Genomic DNA, 13,801 nt, shown 5'->3' on the forward strand with positions numbered 1-13,801 from the left:
TTCTGACGACAAGTCGCTCTCGCGCTGTAAACAAAACTCTGAGCAGCTTCGCATTAAAGCGAGAATCAAAACTCGGAGACGGAGTCATGAGGCGGAAAATCGAAGCGAAGCCAGAAATAATGAGGAGGCGAGAGAAGGAGGAGAAACGTCTGCAGTTTCTGGTCGTTGGTCATGAAGGCTTCGCTTGTTCTCGTGTCGACCGGCGAGCCAACGTCGCACAGGCGCTCAGAGAGACGTCTCTGCTGGCAACAGGGTCTGGCAACAGGGTCTGGCAACAGGGTCTGGAAACAGGGTCTGGAAACAGGGTCTGGAAACAGGGTCTGGAAACAGGGTCTGGAAACAGGGTCTGGAAACAGGGTCTGGAAACAGGGTCTGGAAACAGGGTCTGGAAACAGGGTCTGGAAACAGGGTCTGGCAACAGGGTCTGGAAACAGGGTCTGGAAACAGGGTCTGGCAACAGGGTCTGGAAACAGGGTCTGGAAACAGGGTCTGGAAACAGGGTCTGGAAACAGGGTCTGGAAACAGGGTCTGGCAACAGGGTCTGGAAACAGGGTCTGGAAACAGGGTCTGGAAACAGGGTCTGGCAACAGGGTCTGGAAACAGGGTCTGGAAACAGGGTCTGGCAACAGGGTCTGGCAACAGGGTCTGGCAACAGGGTCTGGAAACAGGGTCTGGCAACAGGGTCTGGCAACAGGGTCTGGAAACAGGGTCTGGAAACAGGGTCTGGAAACAGGGTCTGGAAACAGGGTCTGGAAACAGGGTCTGGAAACAGGGTCTGGAAACAGGGTCTAGCATGTGAGCCGAGGACTCTCAGGTTCTGACCCGGGTTGTGGTCCGAACATTCAAAGACTCTTTGACTAGATAGTTGACGTGAAGAACAAACACCTGACGAGAGCGTCGTCGTCCAGAGAGACTCGGACTAGAGCCTGTCCAGGTGTTTCGATGAAAAACATGTTGATCATGTGACGCACGAGTCGTGTTTCCTCGTGTCTGTTGTTTGTTTTTGAGTAAAAACTCGGTTCAGTTCGTGGCAGACGTTCAATGTTTTCATTCCAGTTGGATTTTTTTGTTGTGCTGAGGAAGTGGAATCTAGTTCCAGGCGACAGTTCAAGGACTCGGGTTCAGGGAGTTGATGCGTTCAAGCTGCTCGTGACGCAACACAAACACAATCAGCCTCTGATTGAATTCACTTCAAAAATACCTCCAGGACGAGTTTGTCGTCGAAGCGAAGACGATGAATGTGATCAAATGAATACGTTTGACCAAAATTAAGTTTGTTTTTTTTTTCCTCTGTTTTCCAGCGACATCCTGAACGGCTCGGCGGTTTGTGTTTACCGTATGGAGGATATTGTTCGAGCCTTTAAAGGAAACTTCCTGCACAAGGAGGGGCCGCAGTACAAGTGGGCGGAGTTTACCGGCAAAGTACCTTATCCTCGACCAGGAACTGTGAGTCAATATAAGTATATATGTGTAGTATTGTGGAGTACTTGACTCTGGTGTTGTGATAGTGTAGTAACAAGTATATATGTGTAGTATTGTGGAGTACTTGACTCTGGTGTTGTGATAGTGTAGTAACAAGTATATATGTGTAGTATTGTGGAGTACTTGACTCTGGTGTTGTGATAGTGTAGTAACAAGTATATATGTGTAGTATTGTGGAGTACTTGACTCTGGTGTTGTGATAGTGTAGTAACAAGTATATATGTGTAGTATTGTGGAGTACTTGACTCTGGTGTTGTGATAGTGTAGTAACAAGTATATATGTGTAGTATTGTGGAGTACTTGACTCTGGTGTTGTGATAGTGTAGTAACAAGTATATATGTGTAGTGTTGTCCAGTACTTGACTCTGGTGTTGTGATAGTGTAGTAACAAGTATATATGTGTAGTATTGTCCAGTACTTGACTCTGGTGTTGTGATAGTGTAGTAACAAGTATATATGTGTAGTATTGTCCAGTACTTGACTCTGGTGTTGTGATAGTGTAGTAACAAGTATATATGTGTAGTATTGTCCAGTACTTGACTCTGGTGTTGTGATAGTGTAGTAACAAGTATATATGTGTAGTATTGTCCAGTACTTGACTCTGGTGTTGTGATTGTGTAGTAACAAGTATATATGTGTAGTATTGTCCAGTACTTGACTCTGGTATTATGATAGTGTAGTAACAAGTATATATGTGTAATATTGTCCAGTACTTGACTCTGGTGTTGTGATTGTGTAGTAACAAGTATATATGTGTAGTATTGTCCAGTACTTGACTCTGGTATTATGATAGTGTAGTAACAAGTATATATGTGTAGTATTGTCCAGTACTTGACTCTGGTGTTGTAGTATTTACAGACCACATGACTCTTGACGAAGTCGTAACTGCTTTCATTTGTTTTCAAACCAAAATATGTCCAAACATCAGCTTTAAAAGCTGCTGGACTCACTGTATCCTCTCGTCCTCAGTCATCACCGGGATCTTGCATGATTTTATTCATCCTTTAGCTGGATGTAATGACTGCTGCCATCGAGTGGCCGGAGGTTGAATTGCAACAAATGCTGTGAATATTTTTATGTAATTTGTTCATAAAATGTCCAAACAGTTGATACACACTTTATTGAAATAAACAATAGAACTAGGATAAAAAAAAATCATAAATATTTTTGATATTTAAATCGTAATAATCAATATTTTCCTGACGAAGTGGTTGTGTGTCTAGTGTCCCAGCAGCACCTACGGCAGCTACAGCTCCACCAGAGAATATCCTGACGACGTGATCTTCTTCAGCCGGACTCACCCGCTGCTGCAGGTACGATAGAAACGTTCGCCGTCTTCACGTCCGTGTTCACGTCCGTGTTCACGTCCGTGTTCACGTCCGTGTTCACGTCCGTGTTCACGTCCGTGTTCACGTCCGTGTTCACGTCCGTGTTCACGTCCGTGTTCACGTCCGTGTTCACGTCCGTGTTCACGTCCGTCTTCACGTCCGTGTTCACGTCCGTGTTCACGTCCGTCTTCACGTCCGTCTTCACGTCCGTGTTCACGTCCGTCTTCACGTCCGTCTTCACGTCCGTGTTCACGTCCGTCTTCACGTCCGTCTTCACGTCCGTGTTCACGTCCGTGTTCACGTCCGTGTTCACGTCCGTGTTCACGTCCGTGTTCACGTCCGTGTTCACGTCCGTGTTCACGTCCGTGTTCACGTCCGTCTTCACGTCCGTCTTCACGTCCGTGTTCACGTCCGTGTTCACGTCCGTGTTCACGTCCGTCTTCACGTCCGTCTTCACGTCCGTGTTCACGTCCGTGTTCACGTCCGTCTTCACGTCCGTCTTCACGTCCGTGTTCACGTCCGTCTTCACGTCCGTGTTCACGTCCGTGTTCACGTCCGTGTTCACGTCCGTGTTCACGTCCGTCTTCACGTCCGTGTTCACGTCCGTGTTCACGTCCGTCTTCACGTCCGTCTTCACGTCCGTGTTCACGTCCGTCTTCACGTCCGTGTTCACGTCCGTCTTCACGTCCGTCTTCACGTCCGTGTTCACGTCCGTGTTCACGTCCGTGTTCACGTCCGTGTTCACGTCCGTGTTCACGTCCGTGTTCACGTCCGTGTTCACGTCCGTCTTCACGTCCGTGTTCACGTCCGTCTTCACGTCCGTCTTCACGTCCGTGTTCACGTCCGTGTTCACGTCCGTCTTCACGTCCGTCTTCACGTCCGTGTTCACGTCCGTCTTCACGTCCGTCTTCACGTCCGTCTTCACGTCCGTCTTCACGTCCGTGTTCACGTCCGTTTTCACGTCCGTCTTCACGTCCGTGTTCACGTCCGTCTTCACGTCCGTCTTCACGTCCGTCTTCACGTCCGTGTTCACGTCCGTCTTCACGTCCGTCTTCACGTCCGTCTTCACGTCCGTCTTCACGTCCGTCTTCAAGTCCGTGTTCACGTCCGTTTTCACGTCCGTCTTCACGTCCGTGTTCACGTCCGTGTTCACGTCCGTGTTCACGTCCGTGTTCACGTCCGTGTTCACGTCCGTCTTCACGTCCGTGTTCACGTCCGTGTTCACGTCCGTCTTCACGTCCGTGTTCACGTCCGTCTTCACGTCCGTGTTCACGTCCGTCTTCACGTCCGTGTTCACGTCCGTCTTCACGTCCGTGTTCACGTCCGTCTTCACGTCCGTGTTCACGTCCGTCTTCACGTCCGTCTTCACGTCCGTGTTCACGTCCGTCTTCACGTCCGTGTTCACGTCCGTCTTCACGTCCGTCTTCACGTCCGTCTTCACGTCCGTCTTCACGTCCGTCTTCACGTCCGTCTTCACGTCCGTGTTCACGTCCGTGTTCACGTCCGTGTTCACGTCCGTGTTCACGTCCGTGTTCACGTCCGTCTTCACGTCCGTCTTCACGTCCGTCTTCACGTCCGTCTTCACTTCCGTGTTCACGTCCGTGTTCACGTCCGTGTTCACGTCCGTGTTCACGTCCGTGTTCACGTCCGTGTTCACGTTTGTCTTCACGTCCGTCTTCACTTCCGTGTTCACGTCCGTGTTCACGTCCGTGTTCACGTCCGTGTTCACGTCCGTGTTCACGTCCGTGTTCACGTCCACGCCTGGTTTCAGGAGAACGTGCTGCCGCTGGGAGAGCGCCCCCTCCTGGTCAGGGTGGGCGTCCACTACAAGTTCAGCAAGCTGGTGGTGGACCGGGTGGAGGCGGTGGACACCACCTACGACGTCCTGTTCATCGGCACAGGTAACGCTAGCGTGATGAGGTTCGTAGAAACGCTGGGCTGAGCTGCTGTTTCTCTGCAGACTCCGGCCTCGTGCTGAAGGCCATCCACGTGCCGAAGGAACACGGGCAGGTCCAGGAGATCACTCTGGAGCAGATGCAGGTTTTCCAGGTTAAGATCAGAGTCTTTACGCAATTTCTTGAAGCCTTTGTTTGATTGTTGGAGTTTTTTTTCTTCTAACGGATACTTTACCTCCTTCTGGATCTGACTCTGTTCTTCTGACTCGCAGCACAAATCCCCCGTGACGGCCATGACCATCTCCAAGAAGAAGGTAAGTCTTCACGTGCTCTCGTGACTCCTTTAACACGAGCTTCTTCAAGTCCTCATTTTACTGAAAGAAAAAACTCAAACACCGTGACTCGGAAACCGAATCTTTGGCCTCGTCCTCCTCCTGACCGTCTTCATCTTCCATCCTCTTCACCTCCTCCTCTCTGCTCCGCAATCACTCTCTCCATCCTCCTCTTCACCTCCTCCTCTCTGCTCCGCAATCACTCTCTCCATCCTCCTCTTCACCTCCTCCTCTCTGCTCCACCATCACTCTCTCCATCCTCCTCTTCACCTCCTCCTCTCTGCTCCGCCATCACTCTCTCCATCCTCCTCTTCACCTCCTCCTCTTTGCTCCACCATCACTCTCTCCCTCCTCTTCACCTCCTCCTCTCTGTTCCACCATCACTCTCTCCTCCCTCCTCTTCACCTCCTCCTCTCTGCTCCACCATCACTCTCTCCATCCTCATCTCTCCTCCTCCGTCTGCTCCGCCATCACTCTCTCCCTCCTTTTCACCTCCTCCTCTCTGCTCCGCCATCACTCTCTCCATCCTCCTCTTAACCTCCTCCTCTCTGCTCCGCCATCACTCTCTCCCTCCTCTTCACCTCCTCCTCTCTGCTCCGCCATCACTCTCTCCCTCCTTTTCACCTCCTCCTCTCTGCTCCGCCATCACTCTCTCCATCCTCCTCTTCACCTCCTCCTCTCTGCTCCGCCATCACTCTCTCCCTCCTCTTCACCTCCTCCTCTCTGCTCCGCCATCACTCTCTCCCTCCTCTTCACCTCCTCCTCTCTGCTCCGCCATCACTCTCTCCATCCTCCTCTTCACCTCCTCCTCTCTGCTCCGCCATCACTCCCTCCATCCTCCTCTTCACCTCCTCCTCTCTGCTCCACCATCACTCTCTCCCTCCTCTTCACCTCCTCCCCTCTGCTCCGCCATCACTCCCTCCATCCTCATCTCTCCTCCTCCGTCTGCTCCTCCTCCAGCAGTGGTTGTTTGTGGGGTCCAGGGAGGGGGTCTCCCAGCTCTACCTGTACCAGTGCGAGCTCTACGGTCAGGCCTGCGCCGAGTGCTGTCTGGCCAGAGACCCCTACTGCACCTGGGACGGCCACGCCTGCAGCCCCTACATGCCCACGGTCCGCAGGTAAACTCTCTCTCTTTTGTCGGATTCACTTTTTAAATACTGTCAGCAAAACATGAATAAGTAGATTTTGAATCAATATTATAGGTTTATTATTTGTTATTTCCTTTGATCCATGTTCTTTATATTAGCACTTTGTCATCCTTTGCACTTTGTTCTTTTATTTGCACTTTGTAATCCTTTGCCGTTGTTCTTTTATTTGCACTTTGTCATCCTTTGCACTCTGTTCTTTTATTTGCATTTTGTCATCCTTTGCACTCTGTTCTTTATATTTGCACTTTGTCATCCTTTGCACGTTGTTCTTTTATTTGCACTTTGTCATCCTTTGGACGTTGTTCTTTTATTTGCACTTTGTCATCCTTTGGACGTTGTTCTTTTATTTGCACTTTGTCATCCTTTGCACGTTGTTCTTTTATTTGCACTTTGTCATCCTTTGCACGTTGTTCTTTTATTTGCACTTTGTCATCCTTTGCACGTTGTTCTTTTATTTGCACTTTGTCATCCTTTGCACGTTGTTCTTTTATTTGCACTTTGTCATCCTTTGCACGTTGTTCTTTTATTTGCACTTTGTCATCCTTTGCACGTTGTTCTTTTATTTGCACTTTGTCATCCTTTGCACGTTGTTCTTTTATTTGCACTTTGTCATCCTTTGCACGTTGTTCTTTTATTTGCACTTTGTCATACTTTGCACGTTGTTCTTTTATTTGCACTTTGTTATCCATTGCACTTTGTTCTTTTATATGCACTATGAACTTTTTTCTTGTTTTTATAAATCTATTGTCTACTGTGAACTGAAAATACGTTCCAGAGGATTAATAAAGTTGATCTAATCCAATCTAATCCAATCTAATCTAAACTAATCTAATCTAATCTAATCTAATGTAAATGTTTTGTTCTCCGCAGGAGGAACGCTCGTCATTTAGGGAAAGACGAGGATCCACTGACTCAGTGTGTGAGACAAGGAGGTGAGAATCATGTTTTTACTCTCCTGTCGTCTGCAGTCGAACAAACTATCAAGTGTTTCTTATTTTGTGAGTATTTGTTGTTTAGTTCAACCTGTGTTTGGTGTTAAAGGTCAAGATAAAAACCCTTCTTTTGAATCTGTAGATGGTCTTTGCTGGTCCATGTTTTCCATCTTTTTTATTCAATATATGACCTTTATATATTTGGAAATCTTTTCATTGATATTTTACACAAAAAATAAATATGTCCATAAATGTGAGACCAGGCAGTTGCTCACACATCAGCAGGAGAAACACGTCAAATTAATGAGGGTCGAAGTCGTTCAATCAAGGATCTGCTTGATGTTCTTCATGGAAAATGAGCATCAGCCAGTTTAAAAAAATATAATAATCGTTTAAATCTTATTTTGAAGAATAAAGAAATTGTAACAAACATATTTATTCATGGTTTATATCATTAAAGTCGCCGGTAACAAGTGGTTCAAAAGTTGACTGAAGCTTCTCTTCAGCCGGGCTGCAGGTGGAGGCGGAGCAGAGGGTGATGATGGTCGCCGAGGGCAACAGCACTTACCTGGAGTGTCTGCCTCAGTCCAGACACGCCGCCGTCACCTGGTACAAGCAGGCCGGAGAGAACAGCCCGGAACTCAACCAGGTATTTACTCAACTGTTGTTGTCGCGTTACATCACGTTTTATAGTAGGATTAGAAACGTTTAAATACTCTAGATAGTGTTGTTAGATTTGTACTTCAACATGATCACAGTGAGAGTTTGTAGGTTCGACTGAGAATATAAAACGTAACAATTGGACTCGATCACACGAGAGAACAAAAGCTTTTCTCAGTCAAGATGTTTTATTTACAAAACTGTCCGTTCGACTCCATCTTTCTCAATAATCTCTGAGTTTTCCTACGTCATCAGTTTTACTCATATTAGAATTTAAAGTTCATTTGTTGATAATCTGTTTCTTATCTTATCGTAAACACTTTATATATATATTTATATATATATTTATATATATATCATCATGAACGTCCACCTACTTTGATTAAAATAAGAACAAAATGACTTCTTAAGTACATTTACTTCGAAATGTAAATTTAAAAAATGTTTATGAAAGTTAATGTTTTTCCCATATTATTGTGATTTATTATTCTTTATTTTACTTTGTCTCTCAAAAGGATATTTTGGGGAAAAAGTTCATGCTTTGCTCATAAATATTTTATATATAATATATATATTAAAGTATTTTATACATAAAACTATAATAAAAATACACAAATAAGGCATGATTACATTTTTGTAATATTATAAAATTTCTTCTCTTCCTGTTATTGAACTTGAAAATGATCAGCGCGTTTCCGATGCCTTGCTCAAGGGCAGGAATACATGTAGAAGTGTTGGTAGAAAGACCAGGAGGAGGTTCATCCTCCAGACCCTGAAGATCGTAGTGAGGATGTAGAGTTGAACTCTGACCTCAGACAGTGAAGACAGTAACGATGGAGCTTCATCCTCCAGACCCTGAAGATCGTAGCGAGGACGCTAGAGTTGAACTCTGACCTCAGACAGTGAAGACAGTAACGATGGAGCTTCATCCTCCAGACCCTGGAGGTCGTAGCGAGGATGTAGAGTTGAACTCTGACCTCAGACAGTGAAGACAGTAACGGTGGAGCTTCATCCTCCAGACCCTGGAGATCGTAGCGAGGATGTAGAGTTGAACTCTGACCTCAGACAGTGAAGACAGTAACGGTGGAGCTTCATCCTCCAGACCCTGAAGATCGTAGCGAGGATGTAGAGTTGAACTCTGACCTCAGACAGTGAAGACAGTAACGGTGGAGCTTCATCCTCCAGACCCTGAAGATCGTAGCGAGGATGTAGAGTTGAACTCTGACCTCAGACAGTGAAGACAGTAACGGTGGAGCTTCATCCTCCAGACCCTGAAGATCGTAGCGAGGATGTAGAGTTGAACTCTGACCTCAGACAGTGAAGACAGTAACGGTGGAGCTTCATCCTCCAGACCCTGGAGATCGTAGCGAGGATGTAGAGTTGAACTCTGACCTCAGTCAGTGAAGACAGTAATGGTGGAGCTTCATCCTCCAGACCCTGGAGGTCGTAGCGAGGACGCTAGAGTTGAACTCTGACCTCAGACAGTGAAGACAGTAACGGTGGAGCTTCATCCTCCAGACCCTGGAGGTCCTAGCGAGGATGTAGAGTTGAACTCTGACCTCAGACAGTGAAGACAGTGAAGACAGTAACAGTGGAGCTTCATCCTCCAGACCCTGAAGATCGTAGCGAGGACGCTAGAGTTGAACTCTGACCTCAGACAGTGAAGACAGTAACGATGGAGCTTCATCCTCCAGACCCTGAAGATCGTAGCGAGGATGTAGAGTTGAACTCTGACCTCAGACAGTGAAGACAGTAACGGTGGAGCTTCATCCTCCAGACCCTGAAGATCGTAGCGAGGACGCTAGAGTTGAACTCTGACCTCAGACAGTGAAGACAGTAACGATGGAGCTTCATCCTCCAGACCCTGAAGATCGTAGCGAGGACGCTAGAGTTGAACTCTGACCTCAGACAGTGAAGACAGTAACGGTGGAGCTTCATCCTCCAGACCCTGAAGATCGTAGCGAGGACGCTAGAGTTGAACTCTGACCTCAGACAGTGAAGACAGTAACGGTGGAGCTTCATCCTCCAGACCCTGGAGATCGTAGCGAGGATGTAGAGTTGAACTCTGACCTCAGACAGTGAAGACAGTAACGGTGGAGCTTCATCCTCCAGACCCTGAAGATCGTAGCGAGGATGTAGAGTTGAACTCTGACCTCAGACAGTGAAGACAGTAACGATGGAGCTTCATCCTCCAGACCCTGAAGATCGTAGCGAGGATGTAGAGTTGAACTCTGACCTCAGACAGTGAAGACAGTAACGATGGAGCTTCATCCTCCAGACCCTGAAGATCGTAGCGAGGATGTAGAGTTGAACTCTGACCTCAGACAGTGAAGACAGTAACGGTGGAGCTTCATCCTCCAGACCCTGAAGATCGTAGCGAGGATGTAGAGTTGAACTCTGACCTCAGACAGTGAAGACAGTAACGATGGAGCTTCATCCTCCAGACCCTGAAGATCGTAGCGAGGACGCTAGAGTTGAACTCTGACCTCAGACAGTGAAGACAGTAACGGTGGAGCTTCATCCTCCAGACCCTGAAGATCGTAGCGAGGATGTAGAGTTGAACTCTGACCTCAGACAGTGAAGACAGTAACGATGGAGCTTCATCCTCCAGACCCTGAAGATCGTAGCGAGGATGTAGAGTTGAACTCTGACCTCAGACAGTGAAGACAGTAACGATGGAGCTTCATCCTCCAGACCCTGAAGATCGTAGCGAGGATGTAGAGTTGAACTCTGACCTCAGACAGTGAAGACAGTAACGGTGGAGCTTCATCCTCCAGACCCTGGAGGTCGTAGCGAGGATGTAGAGTTGAACTCTGACCTCAGACAGTGAAGACGGTAACGGTGGAGCTTCATCCTCCAGAGCCTGAAGATCGTAGCGAGGATGTAGAGTTGAACTCTGACCTCAGACAGTGAAGACAGTAACGATGGAGCTTCATCCTCCAGACCCTGAAGATCGTAGCGAGGACGCTAGAGTTGAACTCTGACCTCAGACAGTGAAGACAGTAACGGTGGAGCTTCATCCTCCAGACCCTGAAGATCGTAGCGAGGATGTAGAGTTGAACTCTGACCTCAGACAGTGAAGACAGTAACGATGGAGCTTCATCCTCCAGACCCTGAAGATCGTAGCGAGGATGTAGAGTTGAACTCTGACCTCAGACAGTGAAGACAGTAACGGTGGAGCTTCATCCTCCAGACCCTGAAGATCGTAGCGAGGATGTAGAGTTGAACTCTGACCTCAGACAGTGAAGACAGTAACGATGGAGCTTCATCCTCCAGACCCTGAAGATCGTAGCGAGGATGTAGAGTTGAACTCTGACCTCAGACAGTGAAGACAGTAACGGTGGAGCTTCATCCTCCAGACCCTGAAGATCGTAGCGAGGATGTAGAGTTGAACTCTGACCTCAGACAGTGAAGACAGTAACGGTGGAGCTTCATCCTCCAGACCCTGGAGGTCGTAGCGAGGATGTAGAGTTGAACTCTGACCTCAGACAGTGAAGACAGTAACGGTGGAGCTTCATCCTCCAGACCCTGAAGATCGTAGCGAGGATGTAGAGTTGAACTCTGACCTCAGACAGTGAAGACAGTAACGGTGGAGCTTCATCCTCCAGACCCTGAAGATCGTAGCGAGGACGCTAGAGTTGAACTCTGACCTCAGACAGTGAAGACAGTAACGGTGGAGCTTCATCCTCCAGACCCTGAAGATCGTAGCGAGGATGTAGAGTTGAACTCTGACCTCAGACAGTGAAGACAGTAACGGTGGAGCTTCATCCTCCAGACCCTGGAGATCGTAGCGAGGATGTAGAGTTGAACTCTGACCTCAGACAGTGAAGACAGTAACGGTGGAGCTTCATCCTCCAGACCCTGAAGATCGTAGCGAGGATGTAGAGTTGAACTCTGACCTCAGACAGTGAAGACAGTAACGGTGGAGCTTCATCCTCCAGACCCTGAAGATCGTAGCGAGGATGTAGAGTTGAACTCTGACCTCAGACAGTGAAGACAGTAACGGTGGAGCTTCATCCTCCAGACCCTGAAGATCGTAGCGAGGATGTAGAGTTGAACTCTGACCTCAGACAGTGAAGACAGTAACGGTGGAGCTTCATCCTCCAGACCCTGGAGGTCGTAGCGAGGATGTAGAGTTGAACTCTGACCTCAGACAGTGAAGACAGTAACGGTGGAGCTTCATCCTCCAGACCCTGAAGATCGTAGCGAGGACGCTAGAGTTGAACTCTGACCTCAGACAGTGAAGACAGTAACGGTGGAGCTTCATCCTCCAGAGCCTGAAGATCGTAGCGAGGATGTAGAGTTGAACTCTGACCTCAGACAGTGAAGACAGTAACGATGGAGCTTCATCCTCCAGACCCTGAAGATCGTAGCGAGGACGCTAGAGTTGAACTCTGACCTCAGACAGTGAAGACAGTAACGGTGGAGCTTCATCCTCCAGACCCTGAAGATCGTAGCGAGGACGCTAGAGTTGAACTCTGACCTCAGACAGTGAAGACAGTAACGGTGGAGCTTCATCCTCCAGACCCTGGAGGTCGTAGCGAGGATGTAGAGTCGAACTCTGACCTCAGACAGTGAAGACAGTAACGGTGGAGCTTCATCCTCCAGACCCTGAAGATCGTAGCGAGGATGTAGAGTTGAACTCTGACCTCAGACAGTGAAGACAGTAACGGTGGAGCTTCATCCTCCAGACCCTGAAGATCGTAGCGAGGACGCTAGAGTTGAACTCTGACCTCAGACAGTGAAGACAGTAACGGTGGAGCTTCATCCTCCAGACCCTGAAGATCGTAGCGAGGACGCTAGAGTTGAACTCTGACCTCAGACAGTGAAGACAGTAACGGTGGAGCTTCATCCTCCAGACCCTGGAGGTCGTAGTGAGGACGCTAGAGTTGAACTCTGACCTCAGACAGTGAAGACAGTAACGGTGGAGCTTCATCCTCCAGACCCTGAAGATCGTAGCGAGGACGTAGAGTTGAACTCTGACCTCAGACAGTGAAGACAGTAACCTGGACTCTCTGCTCGTGCAGGTGTTCTCCAGCGACCAGGTGGTGGTGATCGAGCGCGGCGTCCTGATCCGCCGGGCCGAGCTGACGCACGGCGGCGTGTACCACTGCCAGGTGGAGGAGCACGGCTACCACTGGACCGCCGTCACGGTCCGCCTGGCGGTCTGGAGCCCCTCGGCCGACCGGCTCCTGGCCTCCTGGTCCGGCTCGGGCCACCGGAAGTCCGGGTACCAGCCCTGGTACCAGGACGTCATGGCCCTGATCCACCCGCGGAACCTCGGGCAGCACTGCCGCGCCCTCGGGTACCGCCCTCCCCGCAACCACCGTCGCCACGGCGACGTCGGCGCCGCCCTCCAGGAGCGAGAGAGGGGCGAGCGGCACGGCGGGGTCAAAGGTGGGGGAGGGAGGGCGGCGGGGAGGAAGAGCCGGAGCAAGCCTCAGCTCAGGGCGCCGCGGAGCGCCTGAGGGCGTCCACACACACACACACACACACACACACACACACATATTTATGTCACAGACACACCTGTAAATACAGACTGAGACTTTGGTTCCGACCCCGGGGCGTCCAGGACTGGACTTGAGCCTGGACGTGGGTCGGAGGTCGAGGCTGCAGAGCATGATGGCAGAAGGTTCCACAGCATGTGCTCATCACCTCATCCAGAAGATCCAGAAGATCAAGAAGATCCAGAAGATCCAGAAGATCAAGAAGATCAAGAAGATCAAGAAGATCAAGAATATCAAGAAGATCAAGAAGATCAAGAAGATCAAGAAGAACCAGAAGATCTTGGAGAGACGTCGCCTCCAGGAAGGTGTCGCATGTTCATGCTTCGAAAACTCCCCGAGACCCCCGACAATCACCGACACGTGTTCGTGGTCGTCCCCCCGCGGGCCCCGGCGCTCCCATCATCCCTCGGTAAACAAGGGTTAATCCGCAGCGTTCCTGAAGGTCAAAGGTCACCATCAGATCCTGTGGAAGGACAAACGTTTTCCTCCAGGAACGAAGAACCTTCAGAGCGAC

The 13,801-nt window shown here is 49.1% G+C and overlaps 1 protein-coding gene across 2 annotated transcripts in view; it reads left to right on the forward strand.

Moving 5' to 3' along the window:
- sema3h (sema domain, immunoglobulin domain (Ig), short basic domain, secreted, (semaphorin) 3H) overlaps nucleotides 1-13,379 on the forward strand; it is a 71,518-nt gene extending 58,139 nt beyond the window's left edge. Inside the window, exons 11-19 of one of the 2 annotated variants that reach the window (XM_087781356.1) lie at nucleotides 1,302-1,446; nucleotides 2,706-2,795; nucleotides 4,582-4,711; nucleotides 4,771-4,859; nucleotides 4,978-5,019; nucleotides 5,998-6,155; nucleotides 7,056-7,117; nucleotides 7,624-7,766; nucleotides 12,805-13,379. In XM_087781356.1, coding sequence (XP_087637482.1) covers nucleotides 1,302-1,446; nucleotides 2,706-2,795; nucleotides 4,582-4,711; nucleotides 4,771-4,859; nucleotides 4,978-5,019; nucleotides 5,998-6,155; nucleotides 7,056-7,117; nucleotides 7,624-7,766; nucleotides 12,805-13,245 — 1,300 coding nt within the window. In that variant the 3' untranslated portion in view covers nucleotides 13,246-13,379. The remainder of the gene's footprint in view (nucleotides 1-1,301; nucleotides 1,447-2,705; nucleotides 2,796-4,581; nucleotides 4,712-4,770; nucleotides 4,860-4,977; nucleotides 5,020-5,997; nucleotides 6,156-7,055; nucleotides 7,118-7,623; nucleotides 7,767-12,804) is intronic. The other variant, XM_087781355.1, reaches the window with a different exon arrangement.
- Nucleotides 13,380-13,801: the final 422 nt, after the last annotated feature.

The sequence above is a fragment of the Callionymus lyra genome, chromosome 19 (assembly GCF_982586985.1).
Source record: "Callionymus lyra chromosome 19, fCalLyr1.hap1.1, whole genome shotgun sequence".
Classification (NCBI taxonomy): Eukaryota; Metazoa; Chordata; class Actinopteri; order Syngnathiformes; family Callionymidae; genus Callionymus; species Callionymus lyra.